The sequence below is a fragment of the Globicephala melas genome, chromosome 16 (genome assembly GCF_963455315.2).
Source record: "Globicephala melas chromosome 16, mGloMel1.2, whole genome shotgun sequence".
Lineage (NCBI taxonomy): Eukaryota > Metazoa > Chordata > Mammalia > Artiodactyla > Delphinidae > Globicephala > Globicephala melas.
Window position 1 is genome coordinate 8,120,202 of NC_083329.1, and position 16,376 is coordinate 8,136,577.

Sequence of the window (16,376 nt, forward strand, 5' to 3'; positions counted from 1 at the left end):
GCTGTTACAGGGTCAGAGATGGTAAACGTTCTGTCGGCCCTTGGAGGAGGCGGGGCATTGATCCCACGCTCGAGACTTTTTCCAAATATCCTGTTTCCTGGAGGTCTTCCAGCCACATCAGGGCATCTGGCCAAAGTCCCGTTGTTGTGATTCGGGGAATACAAGGTACTGCTCCCAGCATCCCCTTAGGACACAGAGGCTTCCAGCAGAGACTTTAGGAGTTCCGTTGCAGCAGCCAGATGACCCCGTGGTCCAAGTTGCAGGATAAGCCCTTTGTTTCCTGTGTCAGGGCTGCTCCTGGCCTAGGGCTCCAGAATGAGGATGGCTGAGGATGCCACATTCCCTGAGGTCCCTCTGCATTGGGATGGTAAGACCCCAAACATAACGTTCATTGCTTCTTGTCTTGACTTTGTGAAGGTTGATCAAACCGCTGATGAATTTGAAAAATATCCCGTGTCAAATAGACCTGGGATCAAATTCTAGTTCATCACTTAAATGCTGTGTGACTCTGGGCAAGTTACTTTACCTCTCTGAACGCCCATATTTTCCATTAGTAAAATGGGCTTGAGGATGGTGATGACGATGATGATGATGATGACGATGACGATGATCCCTCTAGGGCTGTTGTGAGGTTGTAGATGGTGGATGTTGTGTTCTGTGTCTTGCTTGTCAGAAACACTCAGTTGTAAGTTCCCACCCCCTACCCTCCCCCCTCTTCCAGTAGCATAGTCACCATGAAACATCTTTTATGAGCATATCCTTAATCTCTATTTTACTGTACTAAGTAACTTTAATATTATTTTCCTTTGCTAGAGGTTCAGCCTTCACATACCTTAGAGGTATGTGACACTCAGGGGAAAAAAAATTAGAAAGGAGTAGACATATATGTTTCCTTGGCCATTTTTAAACACATGCAGAAAGCTTGCCATTTCTTTCTTAGTTAGACACCAAGCAGAGGTGTTTTATTTCTCTCCACCAGGGTTTTGCTCTGTTCAAAGTAAAAAAAAATAAATGCAAATCCCTATCAAGAAAACATCCTGTAGCCAAAAGCATGCTTGCTTTTTCAATTCTAGTCCTAAAAACCTACAATAATCTTTACGTGAAGTATCTGTTTAGGTTTTATGGCTTCTGTGACTAAATTGGGTTCGGACACGGCGGGATTTGCCAGCGGCGGGTCAATAGCAACGTTCTGAAAAGTCGGCTGCCACTTAATCACATCAGCAGCATTTGATTTGTTTCTATCCATTGTATTTTCCATTGTTTCGGGGACTTCTGTGGCAGAGCCATGTGATGGCTTAAGCCTTTTTAATCATTCTTCCTGCAGGTGGTGTGACGAAGTCTGCAGATTCATTTCTTTGAAGATTAATGAGATGGGATGTCTAATTTCCTTCCCTCCTCTCCTCCCCTCCACTCCTTCTTTCTGTCTGGGTCTTGCGCACTCGTTAGCGGTGCACCGACAGGCCTTAGTTAGTGGGGAGTGGGTAGCTGGGAGCAGGGTGCAGTCTAGCTCAAAAGGCACAGCGTTTGCAGTGTGTGCATTTCAACTCCAAAGGGATGTGAGACCTTCTTTGTGTCGGCTGCTGTCTGGCATCCTCTCCCGCACAAGGAAGGCAGATGTTGTGACAGCGTCGGCCCCACAGAGCCACAGGGTTGCGTGGCCCCGTGTTCCACACTGAAGCCGTGACAAGAGCAGGATTCCAGGCCCAGAGAGAACCCAAAGGAAGAAGCCTCGGCCGGGAAGAGCTATCTGGATCACCCCACACCTCCTGCCCGCACGTTTCACTTTTGAAGCCATTTCTTACGGAGGATTCTCAGCTGCATGACATTCGCTGAAGGGCTGGAATTCAGCGTTAACGATAGCCTGGTGCAAGTTTTCCACCGCTCTCCTGGTGTCTCATTTTGCCAATTCTTCTAGTGCTTCTAGCACTGACTGCAAAATGGCAGACCCGCTCCAGAGTTTTAAATATCACATTTATTTATTTCAGTACTAACAAGGCCTGGAGGTTGGGATAATGAGAATTGTGTGTGTGTGCGGAGAGGTCCGGCCCTCCCGGGAGGGCCTGTCCGTGCTGATCTGTGGGCGCTGCCTGAGGTTCCACGCCTCGGGTTCCACTGAATGAGCTGACCTGGGTTTTTTATTTTTTTTGCTGTACGCGGGCCTCTCACTGTTGTGGCCTCTCCCGTTGCGGAGCACAGGCTCCGGATGCACAGGCTCAGCGGCCATGGCTCACGGGCCCAGCCGCTCCGCGCCATGTGGGATCTTCCCGGACCGGGGCACGAACCCACATCCCCTGCATCGGCAGGCGGACTCTCAACCACTGCGCCACCAGGGAAGCCCTGACCTGGCATTTTTGGCCAACCTTCTTCAGCCAGACAAGGTCCTGTGAGGGGTTTTTCCATTAACTTGACACCGTCCCACTCCTTTTATCCCACTGCTGTCACTCTCCTTATTTGATCACAGATGCGATCAAAGGCCCATGGCTGGTGACCTGTGAATGGTTCGAATCTGGAATCTGGTAGAGAGAGTGACTGTGTATTTTGTACCTTTTGTCTGTGACTTTATCGATTAGGCAGCAGATCGATACAGAATTGATCTTGACATCCAAAGCTGTGATTTTTAAACAGACATTTGTACTGAGGGATGTATCACTGAACGCTCCGAGGAAGGAGGGAAGAGAGGACGGGTGAGTACCGAGGCTGACGTGCAGGAGGACCTGCTTTTTGTCCCCGGTCAACAGAGAGACCAGCCCAGCCAACTTCCTCTCTCTGTGGCCTTGACCCTCAGAAGCCAGGGCGGGCTTGTTGGTGGTGCCTTCTGCCGGGGGAGTCCTCTTGGCCCTCACACATAACATAGTAGCACTGTGTTCTTGCTATTTCAAATGGTTTCCAAAAATAAAATGTTGGGAAGAGAGCCACTGGACTTTATGCCATCTGACATTCATTTATGCATTTTGGGTACTGTCGTGGGTTGACTGGGACCCCCAAGATATACATCTACTTCCTAATCTTTGGAAGCTGTGAGTGTGACCTTATTTGGAAAACGGGTTTTTGTAGGTGTCATTAAGATAAGCGTTTCAAGATGAGGTCATCTTGAGTTACCCAGATGGGCCCTAAAATCAGTGACAAATGTCCTTAAAAAGGACAGAAGAGGAGAAGACACACACTGAGGAGACAGCCCTGTAAAGACAGAGGCAGAGATGGGAGTGATGCAGCCACCAGCCAAGGAATGCCGGGGGCCACCAGGAACTGAAAGAAACAAGGAAGAGCCTTTGGAGGGGGTGTGGCCTTGCCAACACCTTGATTTTGGACTCCTGGCCTCTAGAACTATGAGAGGATAATTTTCTGTTGTTTTAGACCCCCCAGTTGGTGGTCCTTTGTAACAGCAGCCCTAAGAAACTAATACAGGGACCAAGTCCTGTTGTAGCCATGTCAGGATGCACGAGACTGTCTGCATTCCAGCTGGGTGGTGAGGACATTTGCCCTTCAGTCCCCCAGCAGTGACAAGCAAGGGCTGGGCACACATCACACACACCTGGGTTCAAACCCTGACTGTCCAGACACACGATTCTGGATACATTCCTTAATGCAGTCCTTAACCATTCTCTGCCTCAATTCTCTTATTTGTAAAACTGGGCTATGCTACCTACATCTCTGCTGGATTTGTGATGAAGACTAAATGAGCTTGGATGCAAAGCGCTAAGGACGGCTTCTGGCTTATGTAAAACACTCGGTAAATGGTGGGATGGATAGTTATGTGTATGAATTAGAATAGACAACTGCAGTTTTTATTCTACAGTTATAGAGCTGTAGCTGAGAGCGGCATGACTCTTGAGCTAAATTTAATTAAACACTAAAAAGCCATACTATTAATTAATGATACCTTTCAAAAGATAAAAAAAAACAAAAAGAAAACAAAAGAGAGGGACTTCCCTGGTGGCACAGTGGTTAAGAATCCACCTGCCAATGCAGGGGACATGGGTTTGAGCCCTGGTCCGGGAAGATCCCACATGCTGCGGAGCAACTAAGCCCATGAGCCACAACTACTGAAGCCTGCATGCCGCAACTGCTGAAGCCCTCACACCTGGAGCCCGTGCTCCGCAACAAGAGAAGCCACTGCGATGAGAAGCCTACGCACCGCAACGAAGAATAGCCCCCACTCGCTGCAACTAGAGAAAGCCTGCACACAGCAGCAAGGACCCAACACCGCCAATAAATAAATTAATTAATTTAAAAAAAAAATTTTTTTAAAGGAAAAAGAAATGATACCTTTATCCTAAAAATACTATTAAACTGAGTTTAATAAAATGAAAATAATTTTATCTAAAAAACATTTCAGTCCTCCTTTTGTCAAAGATGTCCTACATATGCCTGTCTTCCCCACGGACTGTTCCGGCTGCATCTTCTCTCTATCTCAACCCCCCATTCTGTCCCCCATCAGTTGCTCTAATTAATTTTTTGTGCAGAGTAGACACTTGATACCTCCTTGTTCAAATGAAGTCCTCTGAATCACATTCTTGAACATTCTTGCTGTCTCCCAGGGCCACTTTGAGCACTGTTCAGTTAAAACGTTGTCTGGTTGGCTCGGCAGGTCTCAACGATTTCAGCTACCTTCACACCAACTGCTTCGAGCTGTCCATCTATGTGGGCTGTGATAAATACCCGCATGAGAGCGAGCTGCCTGAGGAGTGGGAGAATAATCGGGAATCCTTAATCGTGTTCATGGAGCAGGTATGACGTGGGCACATGGCCGTGATGGGGTGTAGCTAGTGAACGAAGCCCTTGAGATGGCCAAAAGCCTGAGATCAAATTAGCGCTTCCTACGGTGGCCATCACCCTGGGCTAGCGACTACAGTGTCTGAAGGAACTGTTGTCTGTGAGCTCTAAGTCAATGTCATTTGCTCCCACTGGTTCATGGTAAGTGAGACTACTTCCAGGGTTCTAGGATGCTGCCCCATGGGGAAGGGGTGTTTGTCCAGCCAGCATACTCAGGCCCCTTGTATTAGTCTGCCAGGGCTGCGTAACAAAATATGCAGGCTGGGGAACTTAAGCAACAGAAATTATGGTTCTCGAGGCTAGAAGTGCAAAATTAAAGTGTCAGCAGGTTGGTTTCATCCTGCAGCCTCTCTCCTTGGCTTGCAGACAGCCACCTCCTCACTGTGTCTGCACATGGTTTTACTCAGTGTGCATACATGCCTGGTGTCCCTGCGTGTCCAAATGTCCTCTTCTTACAAGGACACCAGTCAGATTATAAGGCCCACTCTTAGGGCTTCATCAGCTCTTTAAAGATGCTATCTCCAAATACAGTCACATTCTAAGATACTGGGGGTAAGGACTTCAACATATGGATTTGTGGGGGACACAGTTCAGCCCATAACAGCTCGGAGGCTGAGGAGTCACTGCTGCAGGTGTCGGGTGTCACCTGGGAAGAGTTCCAACAAGTGCCTGCTGAGCTTCTGCTTGTAGCTGGTGAGGAAGTCCTGCCATGTATGCTAGGACCCTCGCACGCCTTCTTTTCCTCCTGCTCTCAGGGATACGCCTGTCCTGTAGCATTGAGCAAATCGGCTCTAGTTTGGTACGAAAACTAACCAAATAACGTCCATGCCCCTACAAGGAATAGACTCCCAGGAACCAGAGAAATAAAAAGAATGTGGAACTTCATATGACTACCGTGACTCACATTCATTAGGAAGTAAGATGCTGAGGCTGTATTGGGAGGTTGCCCTTCTTCCATGGGTTCTCATAGGTGAGTCGGAAGAGGCATTCAGCCAAGGGCTTGGGCTGCCAGCTTCCTGGTACCTGCACCTCCTCATGGTGGCAGAGGTTGGCACTGCGATTTAGCGTCCAAGTCTGATCCATGAGGATCCTGAGAGGGTCAGTGCAGCCCACAGCCCACAGCCCACTTTCCTTGCACAGTAGGGTGTGAACCTGTTCTGCCGTCCTGGGAAGCCATGAGCACACTCTCCATCCCCACTCTGGAATTTTGTAAGGGAAGGCTCATTTTTCATTTCATATATGAACGAAGAGAGAAAAGGCCTTAGTCATTCTAACGTGATGATCCCAGCTTAGCCAAAGAGCCTCCTATGGATAAAATGCCCAGGCATAGCAATACGTATAAAGAATGTCACTGGAAACGATGGTATGTCATCTTGGATCTTCGGATGGGGGAACCTGAGGCACGAGGCTCAAGAGTTGGTGTGTGTCATGTGACACAGCTCATCAGTGGAAGGGCCCTGCGGATGAACTGTACTTTACAGGGATGCTTTTGAGTCTTTTCTCTCCTCTTTGACTCTTTTTTTTTTTTTGCGGTACGCGGGCCTCTCTCTGTTGTGGCTTCTCCCGTTGCGGAGCACAAGCTCCGGACGCGCAGGCTCAGCGGCCATGGCTCACGGGCTCAGCCGCTCCGCGGCATGTGGGATCTTCCCGGACCGGGGCACGAACCCGTGTCCCCTGCATCGGCAGGCGGACTCTCAACCGCTGCGCCACCAGGGAAGCCCCTCTTTGACTCTTAAAGTCTATGTGTTAAGTCTGTAGAGTCCAGGAAAGTCAAAATAAATGTGCCTATAAAAATTAAATTCCATTTTTACTGGATGTGTCTTTTATGAACCATCTCAGATCCTAATATTTTCTAAACCTCTGGAATATTTTAACTCCAGTGGAAGACTTTCCAGTAGATGGACCCAAAAGGAATACAGAAATTTACACACCAAATCCATGCCGAGCCGGGGAGCTTTTGAGCCAGACGTAGCTTTGTGGGGGGCTCTTGGCGGCACTGGGCTAGGTTTCTGGCCCTCTTGGCCGTGCCGGTTGATCGGTGAGCTCATCTGCTTCTCCTGTTTGTCGAGCAGGTTCATCGGGGCATCAAAGGCCTGGTGAGGGATTTGCACGGAAAAGGAATTCCAAATGCTGTTATCTCCGTAGAGGGCGTTAACCATGACATCCGAACAGGTAACTACAAATAATGTGTGTGAACTGTTTCTCAAGAGGAAATATCCATTTTCTTGAAGTGTTTTACTTGAGTTAAAACCACAAGTTGAGGCCCAGAAACTTCTTCCTCTGACCTGGCTTATTGTCTCTTTTCTCCAACTTTCCATGGAGCCCCTGGAAAGCGAGGTGTTCAGCCTCTGCTTTCTGGCTTCTCTCTGTCCCTTATTCAGGTGAAAACCAGAGGCTCAGAGAGGTTGAAGGACCCACTGAAGGTCCAGGAGGCAGGTGGGGCTTGGGTTCAGGCGTTGGAGCAGCTGCGTGCTGTTTCCCTTCTTGCTCCAGAGCCGCAGCGCTGGCTGGAAGCAGCCCGCAGACACCGAGCATCTGCACAAGGGCTGCCTTATTCTTGGCCGATTATGATACGAAAACAAGCCCAGGCTTACCCTCGTGCCCCAGGACTCTCGTCACCTGGGATGGCACTTGGCGTGTCCAGGGGGAAGTGAGAAATGGCCAGTTTGACTGATGGCTGATGTTTGCAGTACGATGCAGGGACAGATGCACGTGGAACAGAATCGGTTGGATGCTTAAGTCAGATTGTCAGCGAGCGTTCTGTTGGAGATGGTGTGCCCATAGGCATGTTTAAACCTGCACGCAGAGGTTTTCCTACATGGTGGGGTGGGGGCGACGTTGGGGAGCACTGCATCAGATACTGCTTTGCTGTCAGCTGCGGTGAGCAGGGCACTGGGTCCTGCATTGGTTTCCAGTGGTTGCCATGACAAATGACCACAGACTGTGCGGCTTAAAGAAACAGAAATTTATTCCCTCACGGTTATAGAGGCCGGGAGTCTGAAATCAAGGTGTCAGCAGGGCCGTGCTCCCCCTGGAGCCCCTGGGAGGATCCCTCTTGGCTTTTCCGGCTCCTGGTGGCTTCAGGCATTCCTGAGCTTCCTCGGCTGCAATCACTCCAGCCTCCGTTTCCTCCTAGCGCCTGCTCTTCTGTCTCTTATGAGGACATTTGTCATTGGATTTAGGACCCATCCACATAATCCAGGATGATCTTGAGGTCCTTGATTACATCTGCAAAGACCCTTTTCCCAAATAGGGTCAATTCGTAGGTCCTGGGTAGTAGGATGTGGGCCACTGGAGAGTGTGGGGGGCAGGGCATCATTCAACCCAGGGCAGGTCCCGCCCAGGTGTAGCAAACAGGGTCATCATCAGCAAGAGGAAGGAAACCGTGATTTCCATAAAAGAGATCTCTTCAGCCTGCAGACACACTTGAACTGGGAGAAACAAGACTTGACACTAACTTGGCCTGACCTGTGCCTGGGGATCTAAGAGCTTCCTTGTGCCGGGGTGGCCAGCCGCACTGGATGTTATGTGGCGTTTCCCAGATGCACAGAGAGAGGCTGAGCTGGGATTGAGGCAAGAGCTTGAGACTCTCAACGTGGTCCCCCTTGCCTTGCCCCACGCTGTTCCCCCTGAACAAGAGAAGGGCCGCTTTCTCCGCTGGCTGGTCACATGCATGAAGACACCCTGTCCTCCCCCAAGTGATCCCTTTTGACCTGTGAGGAAGCAGAGGCTCTAGGACATTAGGATGGGGGTGGGGCTGAGATTCACACCTGGCCCAGGTGTTCTTCAATACCAGGCTACCTGCTCACGTGCCTAGCAGAGAAGGACAATTATTCTGTAAATGGGTGAAATGCCACAAAACAGTAGACTGTGGTGTGATGCCCTGAATCGCCTTCTTTCAAGGTAGTTGCCTGTTTCTTCATGCAGCCATATTTCCTGAGCGTCCACTTGTCCTCCAGGGTCTTATAGCCACTGACCACAAGGCTGCACACTGGGTAGCATGGCATTTGGTACGTAGTTGCCCCACATAGGCAGGCATACACTGATCCATTCACTCATTCACTTATTCACTTATTCATTCATTAATTCAACAAATGCAGATTGTAAGCTTGTCACGGGCCAGACCTGCAAGGTGCAGGTGATCACTGTGGATGAAAGGGGCTATTTGATCTGGTTCTGCGTAGGCCTTGTATTTTAAACATTATTAATGAGTGCCTGTAAAAGAGCCTGAAACATTCCTTGGACTGTTAGTCTTTTGTAGGCAATGTGAGAAAATAAGAGTTTTAAACAGAGTGGGAGATAAAATGTCCCCAGGGGCCCACAAGCCAGCAGAGAGAGCTTTGCCTAATGGGCTCGGAATTTCAAAGCCCTTGTAATCAAGGAGACAGTTTTGATGAGCTAATGGAAAATGCAGCTCCATCTCCCTTCGTTCCCCACAAAATAATCTCCCAGCATGTTCGCATCACAGAGGAATCCCGTGTGTCACGGATGGTTCTTTATTGCGTTGCTTTCGGGGTCCTTCGTTGCTCCACATAAGCTCTGAATTTGCCTTGATTTCTGTCTGAGGCTTATGTGATCTGACAAGTTTTATTCCAGGAGGGATTTTGCATAAAATAAACAGGGATATTAAGTGGGATTCCACAGGGAGAGAAGCTAGTAAGGATGCTTTCTAAATGCATGTAAATATTGTTGGCCCAAAACCTGGCTCAGAATGCCACGTGACTGACCTTTGTTTGGGAACGGTAACCCGACCTGCTAATGAATGGCCATTCGTTAGGGCCTGGGTTGTTCCTTCCGTCCACCGATGCTGGGCGATGCCAGCTGGGTGCCAACCTCCCCCTGCAGCTCCACAGAGCACTCACCCCCGAAACACACCCCGGACAGGGCCCCGAGATGTGAAAAGAAGGAGGCCAGCACAGCAAAGGTGGGCAGATTGGGGAGAGGATGAGGAGAGAGCCTTCTGCTATTTTGGGGAGAAAAAGAATTACAAAGCCGTCTTATAAATTTGAATCAGTAGAGCTGACAAGCACGTGTTAATTATGGATTTCTTTCACTCCTGGCTTCCTGAACATCTCCCTTGGTGAGAACCTGGGCTGCCCCTTCCCTGGGGGTGTTTCAGACTGACGTCAGTGTGTTCTCGAGGTGGGCACTCCCACCGAAAGGTCTGTCCTCCAGCGGCCTCTATCAAGTTAGTTGGCGGGTGGCCGGTTCTTGGCCTTAACGAATCCACTCCGGTGTTGGTGGGGAGAAAGTACCTACAGTGGCTGAGGCTAATATGTACAACTTCTCACCTTAATAGCACATTTGTATTCATGTCTGTTTGTCTTCATCCCACTTAATCCAGCTGGCATTCATCAAGGACACATGACTGAAACACACAGTTCAGTGGCAAAGAATAAGCCACAGGTCTTACGGAGCCCACAGCTTAACACGGGGCCAAGACGGGACAGGGAGGTCTGGGGGGTGCAGGGGCGGCTCTAGCAGGTGTGCCTGGGAGCTGGGAGCCCGGAGAGACGTCTCAGCGCGTGCCTGCCCAGGAGGCTCCGGCCGTCTGATAGCAAGACAAAGACGGCTGGGCGTGCCTCTCGGCTTCTGAAAAGCCACCGAGTGGCATTTTATTCAGTTGAGAACCTTGCATTTTCACTGCAGGAAGACACAGGGTGCAGTGCTGAGAAAGTCAGGGAGCCGTCTGCCTGCATTGCGTGCCTGGGACGCTCACATTGAGGCCTGTTTACCAGGTAGTAGACTGTGCAAACGTGTGGCGAACCACTGCCTGCGTATTTCATTTTTCATGACATCTTGTGCTCTCGTGAGCTCACCACGTTGCATGGGGCGTCTCAGATGCATAAAGATTGTGATGTGAATTTAAACATGGTGCTTCGGAGCGTTATATGCGTGTATGTGGGAGATAAATATTCTCACACAGAGTTCTCTTCCATTCTTTAGGGGACATCAGGGTTCATTCACATGAGTAAAACTTTCCCGGGCCTATGTAGCACTTCACCAAATGCAGCCTTTTCTCTTTAGACCGGGCAGGACAGATCATCATAAGAGAGAAAACAAACCTGGCCTGGGAAGACCAGCTAATCACTAGCTGTGTGACCTTGTGCAGCACGTGACACTTCCCTGGGCATCCAATTACTCATGTAGAAAAGGGGATCATTATACAACCTACATCAGAACTTGGCTTGGAGGGTTCAGTGGATTGGTGCCTGCGTCGTCCTTCCATGTGCTACATGGGAGTTGATGTCTCCTTTTCTGTCTCGAAGCCTCTTTAATGGCAGGGGTCCAAGTGATCTCAGCAGGTGTAGGCCCCCTGGGGAGGAGTGGCCTTGGCCTAGAACCCCACTTTATGCAACAAGGATCTAGCGTTGAGTTAAGGATGGACCCGGGTCCAGTTAGGTGCCTGTTGGGTGCCTGACCAATGGTGTAACCGGGGCAGGGGGAGGGGCAGGGGACTCTGCCTGCAACGTCCACGTGTACCTGCTCCATTGCTTCATAGAGGACCATGGAATGAGGTGTGGACCTTGGGGCCTCCCCCCAGGTCGTTTGTAGCCCTTTCCTTCTCTTTTTCAGACGTGAAGAGCCCCACCCCTATACTACTATTCTGTATTTATAGCCGTGCTAAGGGAAGCCAGGAAGCCACGCACAGATGGCTTTTCAAGATGGCATTCTGTGGCGAGGGCATACCATTCAGACATTCAAGTTCATAATGAATGGTGTGTATTGTCACAGAGAAAGGAATGTTAGCGATTGTTTCTCCATCTCTGCTCATGCGTATTAACACTGCGGGGAGCCTACACCCCAGTCCCCTTCCTGTTAAAACCATTAAGGTGGTTTCCAAAAAGGAAAACATCTTGGCTTCCAAAATGCATCAAGAATTTGCATCTGCTGGGGCTCAAATTCCACACTGCTTGCCCGTGAGTCTGTCTCTGGCCAGGAGGCTGGTCTTGGAATAACAGAGCTGGTGATATCGCTGCTAGAAAAGAGCTGCCCTGAATTCCCCTGCTTTCTTTTCACAGCCAGTGATGGGGATTACTGGCGCCTTCTGAACCCCGGAGAGTACATGGTCACGGCCAAGGCAGAAGGTTTCACCTCGTCCACCAAGAACTGCATAGTCGGCTATGACATGGGGGCCACACAGTGCGACTTCACACTCAGCAAAACCAACCTGGCCAGGATCAGAGAGATCATGGAGAAGTTCGGGAAGCAGCCCGTCAGCCTGCCAGCCAGGCGGCTGAAGCTGCGGGGGCGGAAAAGACGACAGCGCGGGTGACCTCCCAACTCTTGAGTCATGTCCTGGACCCCTGCAAATTAAACCACCCTGGTTGTAGCACCATAGAGGACTCACTCCTCATTGTTTTCTCTGTAATTCAAGAAGGCCTGGGAGTATGTGTACGTTGCAAGGCTGGTCCTGAGGGGAGGCTTAGGATAGTTTCTTTGTTCCCATTTATCCAAATAACTTGGGCAGGGCAGCAGAGGAAGGCTGGTGGGAGGATTCAGCAAGTCATCCTGGGAGTCTGAGAGGGAGAGAGGAGCTTGCCTGTTGAGGGCCTCCTGGCTGTACAGGAAGGGAATCTGGTGCTTTTCTTGTTTGCGCGACAGCAAGAGTTCCCCATGCCTTTGCAATTTGCATGGCTAGAATGGCAGCATTCCCAGGGCTCTGCTGTCCCAAATGTTACCATTCGAGATGCTCACGGGCGTTCTAAGAGAATCTACCCTCTCTGGCCCCAGGACATCCCACGCTGCTGCAGGTAAACCCTGCACTCTGTTGACAATAGAGACATTACTAAGTGAGCATCAGTCGGCCTCTTGAATCAGTTTGTTTTCCCTTTCAACAAAGGATCACGCACAGAAGGGGAGAGAAAGGCTGAAATAATTCAAGAGTGAGTGTGGGCAGCAGACGTGCTTTGGGGCTCCTGGCGTGCAGTGGGGTCCACAGAGAACCCCCCAAACTTCCCACTGCTGCAGTAGCTCTGGGGGCTCCCTGGGTGGGGAGAGCAGGAGGTGCCCACCTCCCTAAGGAACCAGAGCAATTAGCCTGGCTCTCCTCTTTGACCTGCTAGGACTTGAAAAGAGCTGGAAGGAGGCTGACTGGCAGCCCTCTCTGTTCAATATAGTCCTCCTTTCCCGGAAACGAGCACTCCGAAGCCGGCCGCCATCACTCCGGGAGTTATTTTTGGCATGTGAGATGCCAGACCATGCAGATTAGACCGAGTTTGATGAAAAGCTCTTAGAATTGTGTGTGAGCTTCGGTGTGAGAGGGGTTATTGAATTGCCGTGCAAGAAAACAGTTCTTCTCACTTTGTATTAATGTTGCTGCCTCACTGACCTGGGAAGAATAGAAAAATAAAGAAAGCAAACGGTGAGCTCCTTCTCGTGTGTGGTTTTCCTGGGTAGACTCGCAGCCGCCCAAACACCACGTCCCACCCCCTGTCTCTGCGGTGCGTCACCCTAGAGAAGGTCGGTCAGTCACCCTGGAGAAGGGCAGTCACCCTGGAGAAGGCGCCTGCTTGGGGAGGGGCATCCTGCACCCGCGTCGAGCTCCGTAGTGATGCTGCCAGCGTTGTGTTCCCTACCTCCTTCCCCAGGGGGGCCTGTGGTGGGGTGAAGTCATCCTGACACTTGGGTCCCACTAGTAATTCCTGGGTCCGCCAGTGAGCATCTTTCCAGAAAAGATCCTCATGTCACTTGTTGACAGTCTGCACTAGAGATCAGCAAACTTTTCGTATAAAGGATCAGATCGTAAGTAAAGACTCTGTCACCAGTACTCAACTCTGCTCTTGCAGCACAAAAGCAGACCTACACCATACATAAGTGAATGGGCATGGCTGTGTTCCAGTAAGACTTTATTAGAACACGTGGCAGGGAATCCCCTGGTGGTCCAGTGGTTAGGACTCCGCGCTTTCACTGCTGGGGCCCGCTTGGGGAACTAAGATCCCACAAGTCAGTCAGCTCGGCCAAAGACAAAAACAAAAACACATGGCAGCTGGATTTGGGCCCCAGGCTGGGGCATAGTTAGCTGACCCCTGCTATAAACCAGCAGTGCCCAGTAGAACTTTCTGCAGTGATGGAGATGTTCCATTCTGTGTGTCTAACACGGTAGCCACTCGCCACAAGTGGCCACTGAGCCACTTGAAATGTGTCTCATGCAACTTGGGAAAAGCATTTCTAGTTACATAATTTTAATTAATATAAATTTAACATTCAGTAGTCATATAGCTATTCGCCATATAGCTCTCCATAAAGCCCTTGAAATGATCAGTCAGCCCTGCAGTTCAGAGCGGTTAACCATTCCAACTGCATCAGCAAACGGTAGATCGTCAGGTTCCAGCCAGGTCCTACTGGGAGGCCAGGTCCCCACACTTAGTACCAAGGTGATTGTCTCATTGCCACCGTCTAGCAATGGGGCTGTGGCCCTTGTAGCCCTTGGGGCTGCAGTATGCCATCTGCCGCGTTCAGCAGTTCTTGGTCCTCTGCAAGGCCTGTCTTCAGACTTAGCCCATTGACAGGTGTCTCGGGCTTGCAGGATGGAGCTGTGGCTTCCAGACCTGGCACCACCCTTTGGCGTGTGGTCTCGGCCAGACAGCCTCTCTGGTCTCTTATCTGCTCCTGCAAAGTAAGCCCGTGGGCTGGATGCACTGTCGGGGCCTGTCTGGCTGTGGCGTCCCCTGATTTCTGGTGGAGAATTGACCTTCCAGATCCCTAAGGCTCTGTTCTGTTGGAGCCGCTCCTCTACGCAGCCCCGTCGGTGGGCTCCCCGTTGGCTCCATAATAATTCAGCGGCTCCTCCCAGCTGGGCCTTCAAGCCCAGGCTGTCTTCCTTCACCTTCTTCTTTCCGAAGAAGAAGGGCTGCTCTGCAACCGGACTTCTCCCCTGCTTCTCAGCCAGAATTACTCCTCCCGGATCTTGCCTAGGGGCGGCCTTGGGCCTCTGCATCTCCTGTGTCTCCCCACAGCTGAAGACCTTCCTGCTCCTCTCAAGGCCTTTCTCAAATGCCACCTCCTGCGGGAAGCCTTCCTCCGTCTCACAACATGGATGCATTAGGACAGACCCGCAGGGCCCTTGGGGCCTCTCAGGGCCACCGCTCTCCATCCCTTTCCACTGGGGTCATCTTACCTCTGGTTCTCCCCGCTGCTGTTGTCCCAGAATCTCCCCAAGGGCAAGAACAACGTCGTCCCCCTCTGTCTCTGCCCCACAAGTCTGGCTCGGCTTCTTCCTCCCAGCGGGTGTTCAGTAAATACACGTGGAACTGAACTAGCCTTGTGTATGTGCTGCGTTGTTTATAAGAGTCCCTTATAAGTTAAGAAAATGCGACTTCAGAAATTAAAACTCCATAACTTGGATTTATTTAGTGTATTTTTACTTCTTCGAGAGTCTTCACTTTTTTTTTTGCGGTACACGGGCCTCTCCCGTTGCGGAGCACAGGCTCCGGACGCGCAGGCTCAGCAGCCATGGCTCACGGGCCCAGCCGCTCCGCGGCATGTGGGATCTTCCCGGACCGGGGCACAAACCCGCGTCCCCTGCATCGGCAGGCGGACTCTCAACCACTGCGCCACCAGGGAAGCCCGAGAGTCTTCACTTTTATAAGTAAGTCTAATACTTGACTGCGTAGAAGCGTGTCTGAAAGCTTTATAGAAGGTTGTGCGTTCCATCTGGATGTCTTTCTTTAGGGTAAAATCAACACAAAACTTCTGCTTCTGGCAGAGAATCCTCTATTTATCCTGATTCTCCCACTCGGGGCCCAGGTGGCCACTGCAGCATTGCTCTTTTTAATGCCACCTGTGTTTTTGGTTAAAAGGCATTTAAGGAGCTGCTCAAATCAGGGTCCTTCAGGGATCAGAGCTCAGTTTTGATGACTTTAACAGGAAACCCCAAGATTTATCCAGACTTTGTGTAACAAAGATATTAAGAACAACTTTAAAACTACAATGTGGTTTTTTTTTGAATTTTATTTTATTTTTTTTATACTGCAGGTTCTTATTAGTCATCAATTCTATACACATCAGTGTATACATGTCAATCCCAATCTCCCAATTCATCACACACCCCCCACACCCCCATGGCTTTCCCCCCTTGGTGTCCATACATTTGTCCTCTGCATCTGTGTCTCTATTGCTGCCCTGCAAACCGGTTCACCTGTACCATTTTTCTAGGTTCCACATACATGCGTTAATGTACGGTATTTGTTTTTCTCTTTCTGACTTACTTCACTCTGTATGACAGTCTCTAGATCCATCCATGTCTCTACAAATGACCCAATTTTGTTCCTTTTTATTACAATGTGTTGTTAATGTCTAAATCATGATGTAGTATAAAAGATGTTGTATTTACTTGGTATTTGGGTGGCTGGACTGGAAAAGTATCACAGGTTTGCTGGTTCAGAATTGGCCCTGGCGATCGCCACCCTGCCTGGAGAAGCTCAAATTCCCATGCCACTTCATGTTGGTATCCCCATACCCAGCTCCAAGTTCCCAGTCAAGACATAAGGAGTCCAGAAAAAATTAGAAAAATAAAATCAGAGAGCTGGAGCCCATGGGATAGAGTCTTCCAGTGCCTTCTGGTATGTACAGAGGAGAATGACATGTCTTTAGAGCTGAGG

At 50.1% G+C, this 16,376-nt stretch overlaps 1 protein-coding gene across 4 annotated transcripts in view; it reads left to right on the top strand.

The window, feature by feature from the left end:
* CPXM2 (carboxypeptidase X, M14 family member 2) overlaps positions 1–16,376 on the top strand; it is a 154,912-nt gene that overhangs the window by 108,227 nt on the left and 30,309 nt on the right. For 3 of the 4 annotated variants that reach the window (XM_030831987.2, XM_030831990.2, XM_070043840.1), the window contains 3 exons: positions 4,589–4,728; positions 6,846–6,945; positions 11,796–13,135. In XM_030831987.2, coding sequence (XP_030687847.1) covers positions 4,589–4,728; positions 6,846–6,945; positions 11,796–12,049 — 494 coding nt within the window. In that variant the 3' untranslated portion in view covers positions 12,050–13,135. Of the gene's footprint in view, positions 1–4,588; positions 4,729–6,845; positions 6,946–11,795; positions 13,136–16,376 lie in introns of those variants that run through there. The other variant, XM_060286060.1, reaches the window with a different exon arrangement.